Below are 18,354 nucleotides of genomic sequence, written 5' to 3'. Positions count from 1 at the left end.
AATTAGACACGTTCATGAGAAATAAGGAGTGTGAGGACATTGTTTGACTTATAAACCTATTGATTTTCTGTCCAGGATGTCCAGGTAGAGAACTCTAGTGTACTTTAACACCTCCAGTATCATTAATGAATAAATGAACAGGTGCATGTAAAACTGTTCAACAGATTGAATCAGTCCCTGTATTTGCTCTTCTCTGTTCTTCGTGTTGAGGTTTTGCCAAAGCCCTTGCATGAGCAGGTTTTCTGGTGTTTTCTTTGGCTGCACCCATGTTTCCTGTTTTAATCTGGACATGTTTAGCCGTTTAATCACCTTTAAAGTCTTCTGACGCAGAGACAGAGGCACAGACTGAGCAGGAGCTTCAGATCCTCAGCGTCTCTGCTGGAGAAGCTTCATCTTCATCTGCTTCGGGATCTGACAGTGAAGTAGAGGTTTGTGGCGAGTTTAACCAGGTCTGTGTGTAGACTGAGCTTTAATGTGGTTTCAGACTCAATCCGTAGTTTATTTTTTTTGATTTGCAAATTACATTGGTGCTATTCAAATGCAGAATGTATGCTGGGGGGAAATCCTATATGGCAAAAGAAAAAAAACCTGCCCAAAACATGTATTTAAATATATGATAACTATATGTTGTAAAGAGTGAAGCTTATTAATTGATTACATTTATAAAGCTTAAAATATTTAGTTTCAACCTTGATTTGATTTGAAACATTATTTTGAACATGTAAAATAAAAATAATAAAACCAAAAGAGTACAACAAAATACAAAGCAATTTTAGCTTATACATGTGCAAAAAGAAGTAGGAAGAAGCGTAATCTTATATCTTCATATACTAGAATATTAGGTGACAAACATAATGTTTTTTTTTTTTTTTTTTTTTTTTTTGTGTGTTTGTTTGATTAATCAATATGTAGGACAAAATATATATATTTTAATGCTTTTAACTTTTAGAAAATGGCCAAGAAATACATTTAGACTATGCAAACACAGAGACAGTAGTTTATTAAACCTCTAAAGATGGAAACTTCTGAAGTGTTTGTGTGTAAGTCATTGCTTGAACTGTTTTCTGTAAATCAGGTGATGCTTTTCTAAAGAGAATGTCATCGTCGTCACAGGTATACTGATGTTCTGACTGTGTCTCTCATCAACAGCTGCAGAATGGCCCAGAAAGCAGACAGAACTCTATCTACAGACAGGTGAGGGATGTAACTCATGTTAGACCTCAACCAAAGAAGAACGGTGAAGAATAACCCAGACTGATTCAGTCATTCTTTATCTGTATTTGAAACAGTGTTATATGAAAATGTTCCTGTTCTGATTAGTTTCTCACACATCTGTGTGTTTTCTTCATTAAACTCCACCAAATCCAGCCAAACAGCTGAAGGCTCCGCCCCCAAATCTGCTCTCCGCAAGACAGCGTCCGGAGACGCCACCAAGAAGAAGAAATGCAAGAAATCCAACGAGGATGCCATGAACAAGGTGTACACTAACCTGCTGAACAGCGTCTTCGGACAGGTATCTCAGACTCCGTCACTTCTTACTACACCTGCTTCAGCTCTTTAAATCAGTCATTCATGCAGGAACGACAACTACATACAGGCATTGTCCTCTTTCTCTCTGCTTTCTAACATCACTTCATGTGATCACAGTCTGACAGGCTCCAAAAAGAAAGAAAAGGCCATGAAATGCCAAGTTATTTAATATCTCTGAGTGATGAACAGATCAGAACTGAAGTCATCCCTTATAATGATGAACACTAAATATACAACAACCTTCAGACATCAATAACATCACTGATGTCAAACCTAGTCACATATCTGCAGTTTCCTTGCTTAAACGTGGGGATGTGATTAATTGTGCTGAAATGTTTATTTGGGACAGTGCGTGCAGTATGAGACAGCAGAGTAAGTCATCTATGCTTTACTTGTTCACTGCTGAGATGTTGCTCTGATGACACCAGTATTTCTGCTGATTTCATGATGAAATGTCTTTACTCTTGACTCTTGTGTTTTGTGCGTCTCAGAGCGTGATGTGTGTGGTGGGTCTGTTAAACGCTCGTTAACCCCTGTAATCTCTCTCAGACTGTAATAATAGCCCATGACGCAGTTGAGTGTCACTCTTCATTTACTCTAACGAGGTTTAACGGGGCTTAAGCGGATGGGACGGACAGTGGTGGTGTTCGATTCATGACCTGACTCGTGCTCTAAACGTGTGTCTGTGTGATTCCTGCCTGCCGTTCATTTCTGATTCCTTCTTGTAGTGTTGAACACAAATGAAATGTGAAGTTTGGGTTTTTATCTGGTTGAAATGTTTAAGGTTACTTTTATATGAAATATTAAATCTGTTCCCATTCTTGGGAAATAATTTAAGATTTTAATGTTTATGTTTTTTGATAGACAAACTCAATTTTTTTTTCTACCCAGTTAGTGAAATTAGCAAACTTTATATTCAGATCAACTGACGATGATTAAAAGCTCATTTAATACTCAGTTTGACCTTTAGGGGGTCACCGTCTCTATTTCCAGTCTTTGAGAGCTTCTGGCTTTAATCTGTACTCTATTCTCAGTTAAGAGTGTTTGCAAAACTCATCAGAACTCAGTTTAGTGTCTCTCTTTGTGTTGCTGTCATCCGATGTGATAATACGACTGAGTAAAAGTTAGAAAGAAATGTTTATTTATTTTTTATTTATTTTCTACATTTTCAATTGTATTTAATTTCCACATGAAAAGAGTTAAATGGAGTAAAAACACAACGAAATATCAAAATAGCAACATTTATGCCGTGTAAAATTGGAAAATGAAAAACAAAACAGAAAAAAAAAATAGCGAAACTGACTAGAAACATTTTCATACGTTTTTTTTTCTTTAATCTGAACGTGTCCTGATTGATTCGGATCAGATCACCAGCACTTATAACAACCACATACACAACTAATGTGATCTCTCTATGTTTTCTGTCAGGAGCGAGAGCTGTCTCAGCCAGAGCTAGACGGTGAGTATCACACCATCTGACCACATCACATCACATCACAGATCATCACATCACAAATATCACATCACAAATCATCACATCACCTAAATCATTGCACGATCATCACATCACAAATATCACATCACAAATCATCACATCACCTAAATCATTGCACGATCATCACAACACAAATATTACATGACAAATCATTATATCACATCAGTCATTGCATCATATATAATCAAATCATCACATCTCAAATCAATCATTACATCACAAATCATAACATCACATCATTCATCACATCATATATAATAAAACATCACATCTCAGATCATCACATCACAGGACATCAAATCACAAATCATCAGATATCATCAAATCACAAATCATCACATCACAGATCATCTCAGATCAATTATCACATCACAGATCATCAAATCACAAATAATCATTCACAGATCAAATCATAAAATATTACATCACAGATAATCATATCACAAATAATCACATAACAGACAATAAAATCATTACATCACAAATCATAAATCATCAAATCACAAATAATAAATCATTACATCACAAATCATAAATCATCACATCACAAATCATCAAATCATAAATCATTGCATCTCAGATCATCAAATCACAAATATCACATCACAGATAATCTCAGATCATCACATCACATCTCAGATCAATTATTACATCACAGATCATCATATCACAAATAATCATTCACAGATCATCAAATCATAAAATATTACATCACAGACAATCAAATCACAAATAATCACATCACAGACAATCAAATCATTACATCACAAATCATAAATCATCACATCACATATCATCAAATCATAAATCATTGCATCTCAGATCATCAAATCACAAATATCACATTGCAAATCATCACATCATATATCATCAATTCATCTCATCACAGATAATCACATCATATATTATCACATCTCAGTTCATCACAGATTGTCAAATCACAAATCATCACATCAAAGATTATCCAATCACAAATAATCATTCACAGATCATCAAACATCTCAGTTCAATCATCACATCACAAATTATCATGTCACATCACAGATAATCAAATCACAAATCATTACATAGCATCACATCACACCTCTGTGTTCCAGAGCTGGCAGAGGCATTCAAGGAGTTTGATTACGATCAGGACGGCTATCTGAACTATAAGGATCTGGCCGAGTGCATGCGGACGATGGGCTACATGCCCACAGAGATGGAGCTGCTGGAGATCATCCAACAGATCAAGATGAGGCGTCAGTATCTGTACACACTAATATAATAAACTCAAGTAGCATATATCAGCCTCTCAGGTCACATGGTGTTTTTGTGTGTTCAGTTGGAGGTCTGATGGATTTCGATGATTTCTGTGAGTTGATGGGCCCCAGGATGATGGTGGAGACGGCGGATATGCTGGGACTCAAAGAGCTCAAAAGCTCCTTCTGTCAGGTACAAATACAACCACAGACCCTCATCAGTCACTCCATAGACCCACAGATTACACTACAATATACACGGTTCAAAAGAGTTCAAAATCAATCAAGACTAAAACAGCTGCTTTACATTAGAAAAATATTTCACAATTTCATTGTATTTTTTATTTTAAAAAGCACAAGAGAAATCCAAATCCCCCTCTGGAAAAAGCTACTAAACCAAAGAAAGGTTTAAGCCCGAGTGCATTCAGTGTTCAGATTCATGAGCTGGACGTGTATGCAAATAAGTGCAGATTTAATTAGATGCCTCATTTGCATATTTCAACATAACATTTCAGAAAACTTGTAATACAGAAAAATAATAATAATAAAAGGAAAGTGTCACAATCAGTCAGCTGTAGTATGGTATACTCTATTTTCTTAACCCTATCCAGCTGTAATGTCTTGCTCTGAGTGTATTCGAGCAGTTTTGTTTAGTCTGAGTAGTGGATGAAGCGTGTGTGTTTGCTGTTTGTGCTCAGTTCGACGCTGACGGTGATGGGAAGATCTCTCTGGATGAGATGAAGGAGGCTCTGAGGACGCTGTTAGGAGAGAAACTCAAGAAAGGAGAGCTGGAGGAGATCCTGAAGGAGCTGGACCTGAACGGAGACGGAACCGTGGATTTCGACGGTGAGAGATCTGCTCCAGTCGCAGTATAAAATATAAGCATTTATAATAAAATTCAGAGATGTGAGGCAGCAGTGATCTGATGATGTTGAATATGATTGGACTCTTCCAGAGTTTGTGATGATGCTGTCGGTGCGATAACACCCTGATCTACTGTCAGCGTTCCTGATCCGACAGCACGATCCGGGAAAACCTGGAATATCTGGGATCTTTAGAACTGTGTCCAATCATTCAGGGCCACAGTCATCTCTGTAATGAAAATGCATCTCTAGTTTTGTTCTACTCTATAGTATGGACTAATGCTAATTTAAATCTGTATATTTAAATATACGAATGGAGGTTGCCAAGTATTTTCTGTGAAATGAGTTGATGAATGTCTGGAAAAGCCATGGAAATTAATTCTGAGACAGTGAGAGACGCCTGATCATAGGAGACTTCAGTTTCAGGTCAAGAAAAGAGGATTTGTAATGATTTGTTAAAGTAATGCGTTGCAGTATGTAGATGACTGTGATTTTAATGTAAAATATTGTTTATGTATCTGATGTGTAAATGTATTTAGAGGTAATTTTATGCATAGATATTTGATCAAGTGTCAAGTTTATTTTTTCAGTTTTGTTAACAAAAAGTAAAAGTGTGAAAAAGCATGAGATTTTCTATAAGTGTTCTACATTAAACATGTTTTTTTTGAGTAGTTCAGGCTGAATATGTTTAGATGGCACAGAAGCGGAGCGTCTCGTCTGAGAGATGAGAGACACAGAGACTAAAGCATCAGAACATCAGAGGAAACCTTCTTCTCTTCTTCTCTCCGTCTGACAGTGATGTCATCAGCAGACAGTGTCATGGAAAGAGTCTGGAGGAATACGAGAGGAAGTCTTATCCTCTACCTGGAAGCAGAAGAGGCAGGATTATCAGCTCAGACCATCTGATCACACAGATTCACAGCAGAGCAGCAGTGCTGTTTAACCCCTCACACACCACACACTCCAGACAACACTCAGCTTTATCAGCATAAAGACTAATGTGAGTCTGAAGCCCAGTTCTGCCAAACCAAGCTTTAATACGGCACGAAAAGTCAACATTATGACTATATTATTAATGATTAAGCATTTCATTAAAAAAAATGTATCTCATAATTTTTTTTATCATAATTATGGCTTTAATATGTGTGTGTGTGTGGTATATTCATAAATGCTTTGCTGCATTTTTTTCGAGAGGTTTACAAATATTGTAAGATTATTAAAATACCATTTTAGTATTTTTACTTCAAGAGTTGGTGATAAACAGAGTTTGTGCGCCCTCTGTTGGGAAATCCTGATCTTATGAACAAACTTAATGTTTTCGATTTCAGTTTTCAACATTTATAACAACTTACACATTATTACTCAGAAAAGTTATCTGTTGTTCTCCGCTCATTTACTTGTTTTCTACAGATAACTTTAGATCTTTATTGATGTATTGATTGAACTGACCCTTTGACCCCTAATCATCTTCTGCTGAGTTATAGATCTGAAGTAGACTGAGCGGTTTCTTGTGTAATGTTTCTCGGTTGGCCTGACGGTGTTCCTGCGGTGAAATGTGTGTGTGTGTTTTGACTCATTTCTTCTGTGTTGTTGTGTTGGCGACGTAAGTGCGTCATCCGGGTATGACCGCGCGCGTGCGCGTGCACATCGACATTCGAGGCGGGAGCGCGCGGAAAACAGCGTCGTTCTGAGTGTCGTTCGTTCTACCCTGCAGCGCGGAAACGCGTTAAACGCGACGGAGAAGAACCCGAGCCGCAGCGACGCGCGACATGGACGGTAAGTGGAGCGTTGTGACGCCGCGCTACTCCTCTGAACGGCGGGAACGGCTTGTTTGTGTCCGCGCGCGAGGGAAAGTCCCGCCGCCGAAGTTTTGCTCTTGGTTTCGGCGGACAACCGAGCGTTCCGTTCCGTTCCGCTGATCGTTATGGCCTACAGGTGTGTGTGTGTGTGTGTGTGTGTGTGTGTGTGTGTGAGAGAGAGAGAGAGAGAGAGAGAGAGAGCGAGAGAGAGAGAGAGAGAGAGTGTGTGTGTGTGTGTGTGTGTGTGTGTGTGTGTGTGTGTGTGTGTGTGTGAGTGAGTGAGTGTGTGTGTGTGTTTGTTTGAGTGAGTGTGTGTGAGAGGGACAGATTTGTTAGTCTTCCTCAGATAAAGTCGAAGGCTGTGCTGTTTAATTCTGCTGGTTAGTGGTGTGATGGGTAGGTTAAGGGGCTGATGCACCACAGCTGGTTAGGGTTAACTCATAGGGATTGGTTAGTAAACATCACCTCCTCACAAACTAAACCTGCTCCTTCACCAGCAGAGGATGATGGGATATTGAGTGTAAACACACACACTCTCTCTCACACACACACACACTGACTGGTTTACAGTATTTCTTTAAAACACAGATCCTGTCGTACAATGTAAAGGGGCAGTTGTATTTGATCTATAAAGACTGGGTTTGTGTTCATTTAAGCTGGTGTACCAATTTAGAATAATAGAATATACTTTGTTACATAATTTTTTTTTTTCATTCACTATAGCACTGTCCTGTTTACTGTATCAGAAATCTTTATCTTAATCTAATTATGTTAAGACTTTCTTTTATTTATTTATATTGTTATCTAGTCTCTATTTTAATATTTTTTCATTAATTTATGTACATCACTTTTTTATGATTTAGATATAAAATCATCTGGGGATATTACTGCAGTTCTTCTGACCTTTACTTGATCACAATCACTCGATCTGACAGCAGAAGTGTTTGTAGAGTTACTCTGACAGAGACTGAAGATACGGAGGAGATTACGTCTGAAACAGCAACACTTGATCAGATTGATCCTTTACAGGCTTTATGTATCATATTTGTGACACAGTAGTCATAAGTGTCAATTTTTCGAAATTGAGATGTCTACATCATCTGAAGCTGAATAAATGATCTCTCCATTGATGTGTGGTTTGTTCGGAGGACAATATTTGTCTGAGATACAACTATTATAAATCTGTAATCTGAGGGAGCAGAAACATCTGAGTAACTCCAGCTCTTCAGCAGTGATTCGGGACCCTGAGATGATTCAGACGTGATGTCATCGCCCTGCTCTCATTAACCCCTTCAGTCCTGGTGTCTTCGTGAGGGTGAAGTGTGTCTGTGGTTGATGTTGAAAGCGTTGCAGAATGTTTACTCTGAGAGTGTGAGATGTTAACTCGCTTCATCCAGCAGACGGGTTAGTCTTCATAACCAGGTTTAAGTAGGTCAGAGTGTGTTTGCCGTCTCCCGCCCTTTCTGGATTTTCCTCTTGGGCCGTCTCATGCTCATGATTGTCTTTGTGTAGAGTCTGATTCATGAATCTTATGAAAACACACTTAAAGAAACAGAAACTGCAGAATAATGGGAAAGGATGTTTTCTGTTGAGTGTGACTATGTTGGGGTGAAATGTTATTTGACATGATTCTGTCATCCACAAAAGATCACTCCATCGGATTTGTAAGTGTGTTTCTTCATCAGGTTTGTAGAAATGTAGCACTGCATCAGTGTCTCATCAATGGATGCTCTGCAGTGAATGGGTGCCGTCAGAATGAGAGTCTGATAAAAACATCACAATAATCCACAGCACTCCAGTCCATCAGTGAACATCTGGAGAAGACAAAAGATGAAACACATCCAGCATTAAGATGATTTTAACTCAAACACAGAGTCTATAATCCATAATAACACTTCCTCCAGTGAAAAAGTGTTCTGGTCTGAATCAGGAGAGAAATCTGCACAGATCAAGCAGCGTTTAAACAGATCTAAACTAATATGTGAGAGACAACAGCAGATGCAGTTTTTATTACTGTGATGTTTTTATCAGCTGTTTGGACTCTCATTCTGACGGCACCCATTCACTGCAGAGCATCCATTGATGAGACACTGATGCAGTGCTACATATCTACAAACCTGATGAAGACACAAACTCATCCTGATCTCTGATGAACTGAGGATGAGCACGTTTACAGCTAATGTTCATTATTGGCTAAGCTATGAACAGTGTATGAAGGTCAGAAGAACTAATGAAATAATATTTTTACTGTTAAAAGCTGATTTTCTGCATGAATGGTGTGTGTAGCGGTGTGGTGTATCCCGGGCTCATGGTGGAGTCTGGTGTAGGAGTGTGTTATGAGCTGATCTGTGATCTGTTGTTGTTTCAGGACTGTTTCAGCAGTGGGGAGCGTCCCCGGTGTCCCAAGGTACGAGAAGTCACTACACCGGCACTGTCTTCAGGATCGACTCTAGTCACTCACTCATTTACCTTCAGATCTGCCTCTGAACAACAGTCCACATGTGTGTTGTGATGATAACAGAGCAAGCTGTGCACGGCTCACTGCACTTTCAGAGACTCCAGAGACACGGTTATTCACCAGGGATGCCTTAAACTGATCACAGACCCTAAACAACTAACAAAGAGACACATTTAAAACCCTACCACCAACACTAGCGCATGAGCTGTAGATTATTTGAGATGAACTCCAAAACGCAGCATGCTGTACAGTAACTGTGTGTGTGTGTGTGTGTGTGTCTGAAGGCCATCCGTTCGTGGAGATCATCGAGCAGCCGAAAGCACGAGGGATGCGTTTCCGTTATAAGTGTGAGGGTCGATCGGCCGGCAGCATCCCTGGAGAGAAGAGCAACGACACCACGAAAACACACCCCGCCATCAAGGTCTGCTCTCACACACACACACACACACACACACAACACCCCGGGTCACATGACTCCGTGTGCTCTTCTCATAGGTGCACAACTACAGCGGCCCGCTGAGAGTCAGGATCTCATTGGTCACCAAGAACCAGCCGTACAAGCCACACCCACACGAGCTGGTGGGCAAAGACTGCAAACACGGATACTATGAGGCAGACCTACAGGAGCGCCGGATACACAGGTGTGTGTGTGTGTGTGTGTGAGATGAGCTGAGGGTTTCCCAGCAACCACTTTGGATGAAGAACCCAAATACAACACACACACGTGACAGTCGAGCACTATTGAGAGACGCAGAGTGGTGATCTCTCTCTCTCTCTGTCATAAAGTAGTTATTAATTGTATTAACTGCAGTAGTCTGATCATTACTAGGTTTAAACTGATGTTGTGGAAGTAGCAACAGAGGGTTTAGATGAGATGCAGAAGAAATAATCCAACTCACAACAGCGTTTCAAGTACAAAAACTGGACAGATGCCTTGAAATATCTCATCTGATCGATGTCTTGTATGTGGAGTAATTGACTTCAGTCCATTGAGTTATTAGGAAATAATGCACACCTGAGGAGTTTACTCACTAATGATTCGTTCGGAGTGTCTTGTGAAGCGATTCAGCAGGTTGATTGTAAAGAATCGACTCATTCATTCGCTCTTGTGTCTCAGAGCAGATGGTGATTTATTTCAGAATAATGAAGAACAAATGCAGTGGAGTAGAAATCATGATCTCATGCATTGTCTGGAGTTTCCCCAAAATAAAGAAGTACAGTAACAGTAAAACACTCCTCCACTGCCAGGAACTGATTTAGATTCAGACTCTACTGAAACGATGCTCATGAGCGGGTTGGAGGAGTAATCTTTGGTCAGTACTAAGTTTAGCGCTGGTCCTCAGAAACATCAGAGTCTGTCTCAGACGTGAGCGCTGCCTCTGCTTTCATCCGTCTGAGACGCTTCTCTCTCCTTCAGTTTCCAGAATCTGGGGATTCAGTGCGTGAAGAAGAAGGATGTGGGAGACGCAGTTTCCTGTCGCCTGCAGACACAGAACAACCCCTTTAATAGTAAGAAACACACACCACTGATGAAGAGCAGCCGTTGTGAAGGGATGGAGTGTGTGAGTAAGAGTGTGTGTGTGTGTGTGTGTGTGTGTGTGCAGTTCCTGAGCCCAAGATCTGGGAGGAGGAGTACGATCTGAACGCGGTGCGCCTGTGTGTCCAGGTGTCCATCACGCTGCCCAGCGGAGATCTGTTTCCTCTGGAGCCCGTCGTGTCTCAGCCCATCTACGACAACCGTGAGTCTGACCGATAGCACACTGAGCCCGACTGACCGCTAGCGGACCCGATCTGACCGCTAGTACGCTGAGCCTGACCGCTAGCTGACCCGATCTGAGCGCTAGCACGCTGAGCCTGACTGACCGCTAGCGGACCCGGTCTGACCGCTAGTACGCTGAGCCTGACCGCTAGCTGACCCGATCTGAGCGCTAGCACGCTGAGCCTGACTGACCGCTAGCGGACCCGGTCTGACCGCTAGTACGCTGAGCCTGACCGCTAGCTGACCCGATCTGAGCGCTAGCACGCTGAGCCTGACTGACCGCTAGCTGACCCGATCTGACCGCTAGTACGCTGAGCCTGACCGCTAGCTGACCCGATCTGAGCGCTAGCACGCTGAGCCTGACTGACCGCTAGCGGACCCGGTCTGACCGCTAACACGCCGAGCCTTACTGACCGCTAGCGGACCCGATCTGAGCGCTAGCACGCTGAGCCTGACTGACCGCTAGCTGACCCGATCTGACCGCTAGCACGCTGAGCATGACTGACCGCTAGCGGACCCGATCTGAGCGCTAGCACGCTGAGCTGACTGACCGCTAGCGAACCCGATCTGACCGCTAGCACACTGAGCCTGACCGCTAGCTGTACCGATCTGACCGCAAGCACGCTGAGCCTGACTGACCGCTAGCGGACCCGATCTGAGCGCTAGCACGCTGAGCCTGACTGACCGCTAGCTGACCCGATCTGAGTGCTAGCACGCTGAGCCTGACTGACCGCTAGCGGACCCGATCTGATCGCTAGCACGCTGAGCCTGACTGACCGCTAGCTGACCCGATCTGAGTGCTAGCACGCTGAGCCTGACTGACCGCTAGCGGACCCGATCTGACCGCTAGCACACTGAGCCTGACCGCTAGCTGACCCGATCTGACCGCTAGCACGCTGAGCCTGACTGACCGCTAGCGGACCCGATCTGAGCGCTAGCACGCTGAGCCTGACTGACCGCTAGCGGACCCGATCTGAGCGCTAGCACGCTGAGCCTGACTGACCGCTAGCTGACCCGATCTGAGCGCTAGCACACTGAGCCTGACCGCTAGCGGACCCGATCTGAGCGCTAGCACGCTGAGCCTGACTGACCGCTAGCTGACCCGATCTGACCGCTAGCACGCTGAGCCTGACCGCTCTGACCTCTCTCTCTCCTCAGGCGCTCCCAACACGGCCGAGCTCAAGATCTGTCGGGTCAACAGGAACTCTGGCAGCTGCCGAGGAGGAGACGAGATCTTCCTGCTGTGTGATAAAGTGCAGAAGGGTGCGCAGAATACACACAAACCTCACCAGCATCACTGACACACTGTTATAGCTTTATTAACTCTTTCCCTGCCAAACACACAATATCCCAGCTGTCTGTGTTTTCACTGTTATACGATATGGGGCACTATCACACATCTCCTCAAGTAGTTTAGAGTCACTCGATCAAAAACACAGAAACTAGCACCTCATGTGTAAGCGTGTGCATATTAAAAATAATGTGATTATCAACACTAACCGCATATACATGAAACCTGCCTGATGTTTTGGCAGAACTGATGGAAGCCATCTACTGCAGCTTTGCTTTGATATTACTGGATATGATACAGATGTAGTGTTTAATATAAATGCAGTTTTTTCAGCTTTTAGCTCAAAATGGTGTGTTTTTTTTGTGATACCTACCTACATTCAAGCATTGATAAAAAAAAAAAATAAAAAAAAACAATGCTTGAAGCTGGACTAAAACTTTTAGATTTTGTGTGAGGGTCTAATCTTTATTTTGATGTATTGCATGATCAGATAATCATAAAACAGAAGGCCATGAAATTAAGAGAAAATGATAAAAAAAACGCTGGCCACATTTTTTCAAAAACACTGGCGGGGAAAGAGTTAATATCTTTCATTTTTACGTTTTGATGGGGGGGGGGGGGTTGGTCATTTTTATTAGTTCCCTAATACATTTTTGTACAAAATTTATTACATTTTTATAAAAATGAGAGTGATGCCTTGGCAACTAGACGAAATAAAGTAAGTTTTAATAAAATAATTTGTGTATTTTGTATTTTAATTTTAATTGTAAAATTAAATAAGTTATTTCTTTATTTTTTTATTATATTTAAAATTTATTTAAACAAACTATAAAATAAGAAGAAAAACAATAAGTTTAAATAAAATACTTTTCTTGCTTTTTAGTAAATAAAAAATAAAATGGAGTTTTTTTTTTCAGTAAAATATCTGACCAACATGTTTAAATGAGGCTAATTTACATGAGAACCCAAATCATGTAAAGATATTTTATAGTCTAGATCTTGAATTAAGTTAAGTTTTTTGTTAATGTTTAAGAGTAATGTTTTTGAGTGTTTGTGAGTAATGATTTTGACAGTGATTGAGAGTAATGTTTTTGTGAGTAATATGTTTTTGAATGTTTTGAGTGTGTGTTAGAGAGTAATATGTTTTGAGTGTGTGTTTGAGAGTAATAATATGTTTTGAGTGTGTGTTTGAGAGTATTGTGTGTTTGAGAGTATTGTGTGTTTGAGAGTATTGTGTGTTTGAGAGTATTGTGTTTGAGAGTAATATGTTTTGAGTGTGTGTTTGAGAGTAATGTGTGTTTGAAAGTATTGTGTGTTTGAGAGTATTGTGTGTTTGAGAGTAATGTGTTGTTGTGGCGGTGTGCTGTAGAGGACATCGAGGTGCGGTTCTTCCAGGACTCGTGGGAGAGCAAGGGCTCGTTCTCTCAGGCTGATGTTCACCGGCAGGTGGCTATCGTCTTCCGCACGCCTCCGTACCGTGACCCGAACCTGACGGAGCCGGTGCGTGTGAAGATGCAGCTGCGCAGACCGTCTGACCGAGAGGTCAGCGAGGCCATGGACTTCCAGTACCTGCCGGCCGACCCCGGTGAGAGCCCTGCTCACACACACCTATGTGTATATTAGTTCTTATTGTAAAATAACAAGCATAAAATAATGACAAGGATTTTTTCTCTACCCACTTTAGCGTTAATATCCACCATTCTTAGTTATGTTGTGTTATCTTGAAAGGCTTTGTCTTTACTCCAGGGAAATGACTCTGGCTGTAATGCTCAGACAACGTGCAAAATAGTAACCCAACATGACAAAGAATGGTGAGATAATGGTGCGTGGTGCTGTTTCTGGAACAGAGCGGTGGTCTGATGTGTGTGTGTGTGTGTGTGTGTGTGTGTGTGTGTGTGAACAGATGAGCACAGACTGATGGAGAAGCGCAAGAGAACCGAAGGGATGCTGCAGAACCTCAAACTGAGCAGCATCATCACAGGTGTGTGTGTGTGTGTGTCATAATCATCACAGGTGTGTGTGTGTGTGTGTCATCATCACAGGTGTGTGTGTGTGTCAGTGTAGTGTGTATTGCTCTGTGTAATAATCTGTGTGTGTGTGTGTGTGTGTGTTTTAAGGATCCTCTGTGCCCGCAGACAGACGGCCGTTCAGTACAGCGAAGCGAACACTAGGCCTCTCTAAACCCCCAGCAGCCAGCGGTCTCTCAGCAGGTGAGCAGATCTGACCCGACTCATGTGGAGGATTGAGAGTTACTGGAGTAGTTACAAATGAGAGTGTGCTGAAAATATCCTCAGTTCATCTGAGATCAGGATGAGTGTGTTTCTTCATCAGGTTTGGAGAAATGTAGCACTGCATCAGTGTCTCATCCATGGATGCTCTGCAGTGAATGGGTGCCGTCAGAATGAGAGTCCAAACAGCTGATGATGTTTTTAACTCAAACACATCTATAAGTCTATAATCCATAATAACACTTCCTCCAGTAAAAAAAGAGCATCTCCAGTCTCTCACATATGTGTTTAGATCTGTTTAAACGCTGCTTGATCTGTGCAGATTTCTCTCCTGATTCAGACCAGAACACTTTTTCACTGGAGGAAGTGTTAGTATGGATTGCTTCATTTCTCCAAATCTGATGAAGAAACACGCTCATCCTGATCTTGGACAGCCTGAGGATGAGGATCTGTAGTTTCTGTGGTGAACTAATCATTTAAAGGGGTCATATGACTGTGCTAAAAAGAACATTATTTGTTGTAATGTAATGTGTTCATGTGGTTTAAGGAAAAAAAACACATTATTGTTTCTCCACTAAGCCCCGCCTTCTGAAACGTGCTGATTTTTACAAAGCTCCTCGTTCTGAAGAGTGAGGTGTGCTCTGATTGGCCAGCTATCCAGTGCGTTGTGATTGGCTGAATACCTCAAGCATGTGACAGAAATGTTACGCCCCTCACTGTACTGTGATGTGTGTCCCGGAGCAATGAGACAAAACCAATAATGTGTAGCATCCAGTGGAGACATAATTACTGATTATAATGACTTTTACTGTGTTTTTACACGTTGCATATCACGCTGCGTAAACACAAAACCATGTCTGCATTTGTGATCAAACAACAAACAAGCTCTTCTCTACACTGCTCAAAACTCACGTTAGAATCATCAGAGACACATTCTTTAAATCTGAAACATACTAACAGACTGTGAGTCAGAAGACCACACTGTTCTTGTGAAGTTGTTATTGCCTCACTCTATAGAAACAGACACCGACAATGAAGACTACTCTCACAGGAAACAGTCCTCAGTAAAATGTGCTGCACTCATCTGAATATTAGGGTTGAACTGTTCTGGAACAGTGTTGAAATACAACTTAACCACTGATTTCTAGTCCTGTCCTCTTTTGGAAAACCAAACAAAGTAGTTTTGCTTTCACAACGAAACACACAGCGTCTCCACAACATGACACTGGCGGGCACAGAGAGAATACAAGTTACTCCTTCTTTCCCACACAGAGATGTAGAGATGTGGGCTGTGTTTAAACGAGGTGTTTCAGGGGGGCGTGGATGAGTCTTAACTTTGATAAAGAATATCTCTCTGGATTTGAGACTTTACAGATCTTCTTCATGCACCAAGAGAGAAAGAAAAACTTGATATCGCATCATATGACCCCTTTAACATTGGTTTTATTCTGTAAAGCTGCTTGTGAAAAGCACTATACTAATGAACTGACTTGACAAGAACTGGGTTATATTCAACAGCATTTGTGGCATAAACAGTAAAACAGTGAAATATTCTTTATATCTAAATCATCAGTTCTCTGTGTGAATCTGTGTTAAAGTGTAATGTATTTCTGTGATGCTCCGCTGTATTTTCAGCATCATTCCTCCAGTCTTCAGTGTCACATGATCTTCAGAAATCAGAATAATATGATCATTTACTGCTCAAGAAACATGAAGATTATTATCAGTGTTGAACACAGTTAATAGTACCGGTGCAGTGTGTAAAGCCTGTGTGTGTGTGTGTGTGTGTGTTTCAGCGGCGTCTGCAGGTGTGTCGGTGAACTCCTCGTTCTTCTCTCCTGCTCCTGGTCAGTTGTTCACTCAGAGTTCACTCAAACCGGATCAGTCGAGCTCCGGTGACTCATGGAAGTTCCTGCAGAGTCTGACGGTGGACTCCCAGCCCGCGCCTGCGGTGTTCCCGAACCAGAGCGTCCCGCAGGACTTCCCCACGGTCAACCTGTCTGACCTGCAGGACTTCCCCCTGAGCAGCTTCGTCCCGGCCGAGCCCCCGAGCGCTCCGAGCACCGCTCCCCAGGACGCCTTCAGCGACGAGCTAACAGACTTCTCCAGCTTCTCCGAGGTGGACTTCCAGGCGCTGCTGGGCGAGGCCAGGGCTGTGGACGACCCCCCGGGGGGCAGCGGCTCCACCTGGATGTCCATCCCTCCCAGCATCGCCAGCCTGATCCACAGCGAGGGCCTGCAGGAGAACACCCCCCACACAGTCCTGGACGACCTGGAGGTGCTCAGCTCCATCGACGACGACCGCTTCATGTCCATCCTGTCCAGCTCAAACCAGGTGGGCTTCCTGTCCGGACACCCCAGCTAGAGCAGCTCCTGTTCCTGATGACTGACCGCTGTGTGCCTTACTGAGCCCCTCGGCCAATCACTGCGCCAGCATCCACCGCCTCACGACCAATGAGCGCTCAGAACACTGACCACTGCAGACACTTTTAAAGGAGCATCGCACCATTTCTGTCTTTATTTAAACTGTAAATCTGTGTTTTGAAGCCAGTTACGTTTTTATTTGATAATTCATCTTTTAAAGTGTAATCAACTGGAGAGATTTTACAGTTTCAACAAGTTCAACATTTACAGTTTAGTTATTCTTTTAAAAAGTAAAGGTTTTATGCCGTTGTTTGCTGGCCAACATAAACACAAGAGATTCTCTACAGAACAAAATAAAAGATTTCATTAGTGATCTGTGGTGTCAGAATGGTAGTACATTATTAGAAACACTTAAGTAAGCCATTAAAATGGACTCGAGTAACTGAGAAGAACTGATTTTAAAATAAATTGTTGTTTATTAGATTTCAAGGAAACAGACGTGCTTTTTAAGCACTATTTAATTATCACTTAAGTGTAATTTAAACTAAGATGGAATTAAAATCATAAAATTGAAAGGACATGGCCCAACTTCAACTTTATTAAACGGTTTTCGGTAGATTAGACGAGCTCTGTGGTGGCTAACGTTTCATTCACCATTGTATCCAGAAATCTGATGAATCTGCAGATGAGCCCTAGATCACAGCGAGCACTAGTAAGGGGTCATGTTTATCTAGTGTGCAGTGAGATGAAGGCGGTCAGTGCTGTGTGTAGTTGTGCTGGTCTCCTGTTACACATGAGTTACTCTGAGGACCTCTACTGTCCCCGTCTGATCTGATCTGATCTGAGCGGAGGACCTCGAGGAGAGACTGAGGCGTTGTGTGGTTACTGCAGTTAAACCTCTTCTTTTGAGTGTTGTACAAATCAAATATGCTTTGTACTATTATTTGAGCTGTAATAAATGTATTTACATCTCACGATTCAGACTCCTGTCATTATTCTGATAGTTCTGAGCTTCTATCTCCGATGCGATGCAGATCAGCTGAAGGACATCACTGGATCCTCTTCAGATCAGAGGTCTGTGCACGATGCAGTGAACACTGGACTGCTCTATGTTCTGCAACACTTAGACCGAGACTAGTGTGAGGATCATACACAACTGCCTATTGTACTATACCTGCACATACAATTGTATATTGTTATTCCTTACCTACTTATTTGTATTTTGTATTCTTTTATGTGTTTTTTTTCGCTGTCTCCTCTTAAGTGTAAACACCTGGCAATAAAGCTCATTCTGATTTATGTTTTACCTTCTCGTCACAATCACAC

The 18,354-nt window shown here is 42.0% G+C and overlaps 2 protein-coding genes across 3 annotated transcripts; both read left to right on the top strand.

The window, feature by feature from the left end:
* The first annotated feature begins 1,431 nt into the window (after positions 1 to 1,431).
* LOC113080238 (calcium-binding protein 4-like) lies at positions 1,432 to 5,818 on the top strand. Its single transcript, XM_026252451.1, has 6 exons — positions 1,432 to 1,513; positions 2,959 to 2,989; positions 4,123 to 4,266; positions 4,350 to 4,459; positions 4,965 to 5,112; positions 5,222 to 5,818. The coding sequence occupies exons 1-6, from the start codon at positions 1,469 to 1,471 to the stop codon at positions 5,248 to 5,250; spliced, it is 507 nt and encodes a 168-aa protein (XP_026108236.1). The 5' UTR covers positions 1,432 to 1,468; the 3' UTR covers positions 5,251 to 5,818.
* A 942-nt stretch (positions 5,819 to 6,760) lies between these two features.
* LOC113080235 (transcription factor p65-like) lies at positions 6,761 to 17,993 on the top strand. 2 transcript variants are annotated; one of them, XM_026252445.1, is made up of 11 exons: positions 6,761 to 6,905; positions 9,297 to 9,335; positions 9,671 to 9,807; positions 9,882 to 10,027; positions 10,804 to 10,895; positions 10,991 to 11,125; positions 12,304 to 12,408; positions 13,806 to 14,021; positions 14,340 to 14,417; positions 14,554 to 14,646; positions 16,461 to 17,993. In XM_026252445.1, the coding sequence occupies exons 1-11, from the start codon at positions 6,899 to 6,901 to the stop codon at positions 17,027 to 17,029; spliced, it is 1,617 nt and encodes a 538-aa protein (XP_026108230.1). In that variant the 5' UTR covers positions 6,761 to 6,898; the 3' UTR covers positions 17,030 to 17,993. The 2 variants fall into 2 exon arrangements, with proteins under 2 accessions (XP_026108230.1, XP_026108231.1); XM_026252446.1 differs by lacking the exon at positions 9,297 to 9,335 and having other exon boundaries at positions 6,772 to 6,905.
* Positions 17,994 to 18,354: the final 361 nt, after the last annotated feature.

This window comes from Carassius auratus, unplaced genomic scaffold, assembly GCF_003368295.1.
Source record: "Carassius auratus strain Wakin unplaced genomic scaffold, ASM336829v1 scaf_tig00030446, whole genome shotgun sequence".
NCBI lineage: Eukaryota > Metazoa > Chordata > Actinopteri > Cypriniformes > Cyprinidae > Carassius > Carassius auratus.
Note: the sequence above shows the minus strand (reverse complement) of the source record. Positions and strands in the feature narration are given on the sequence as shown.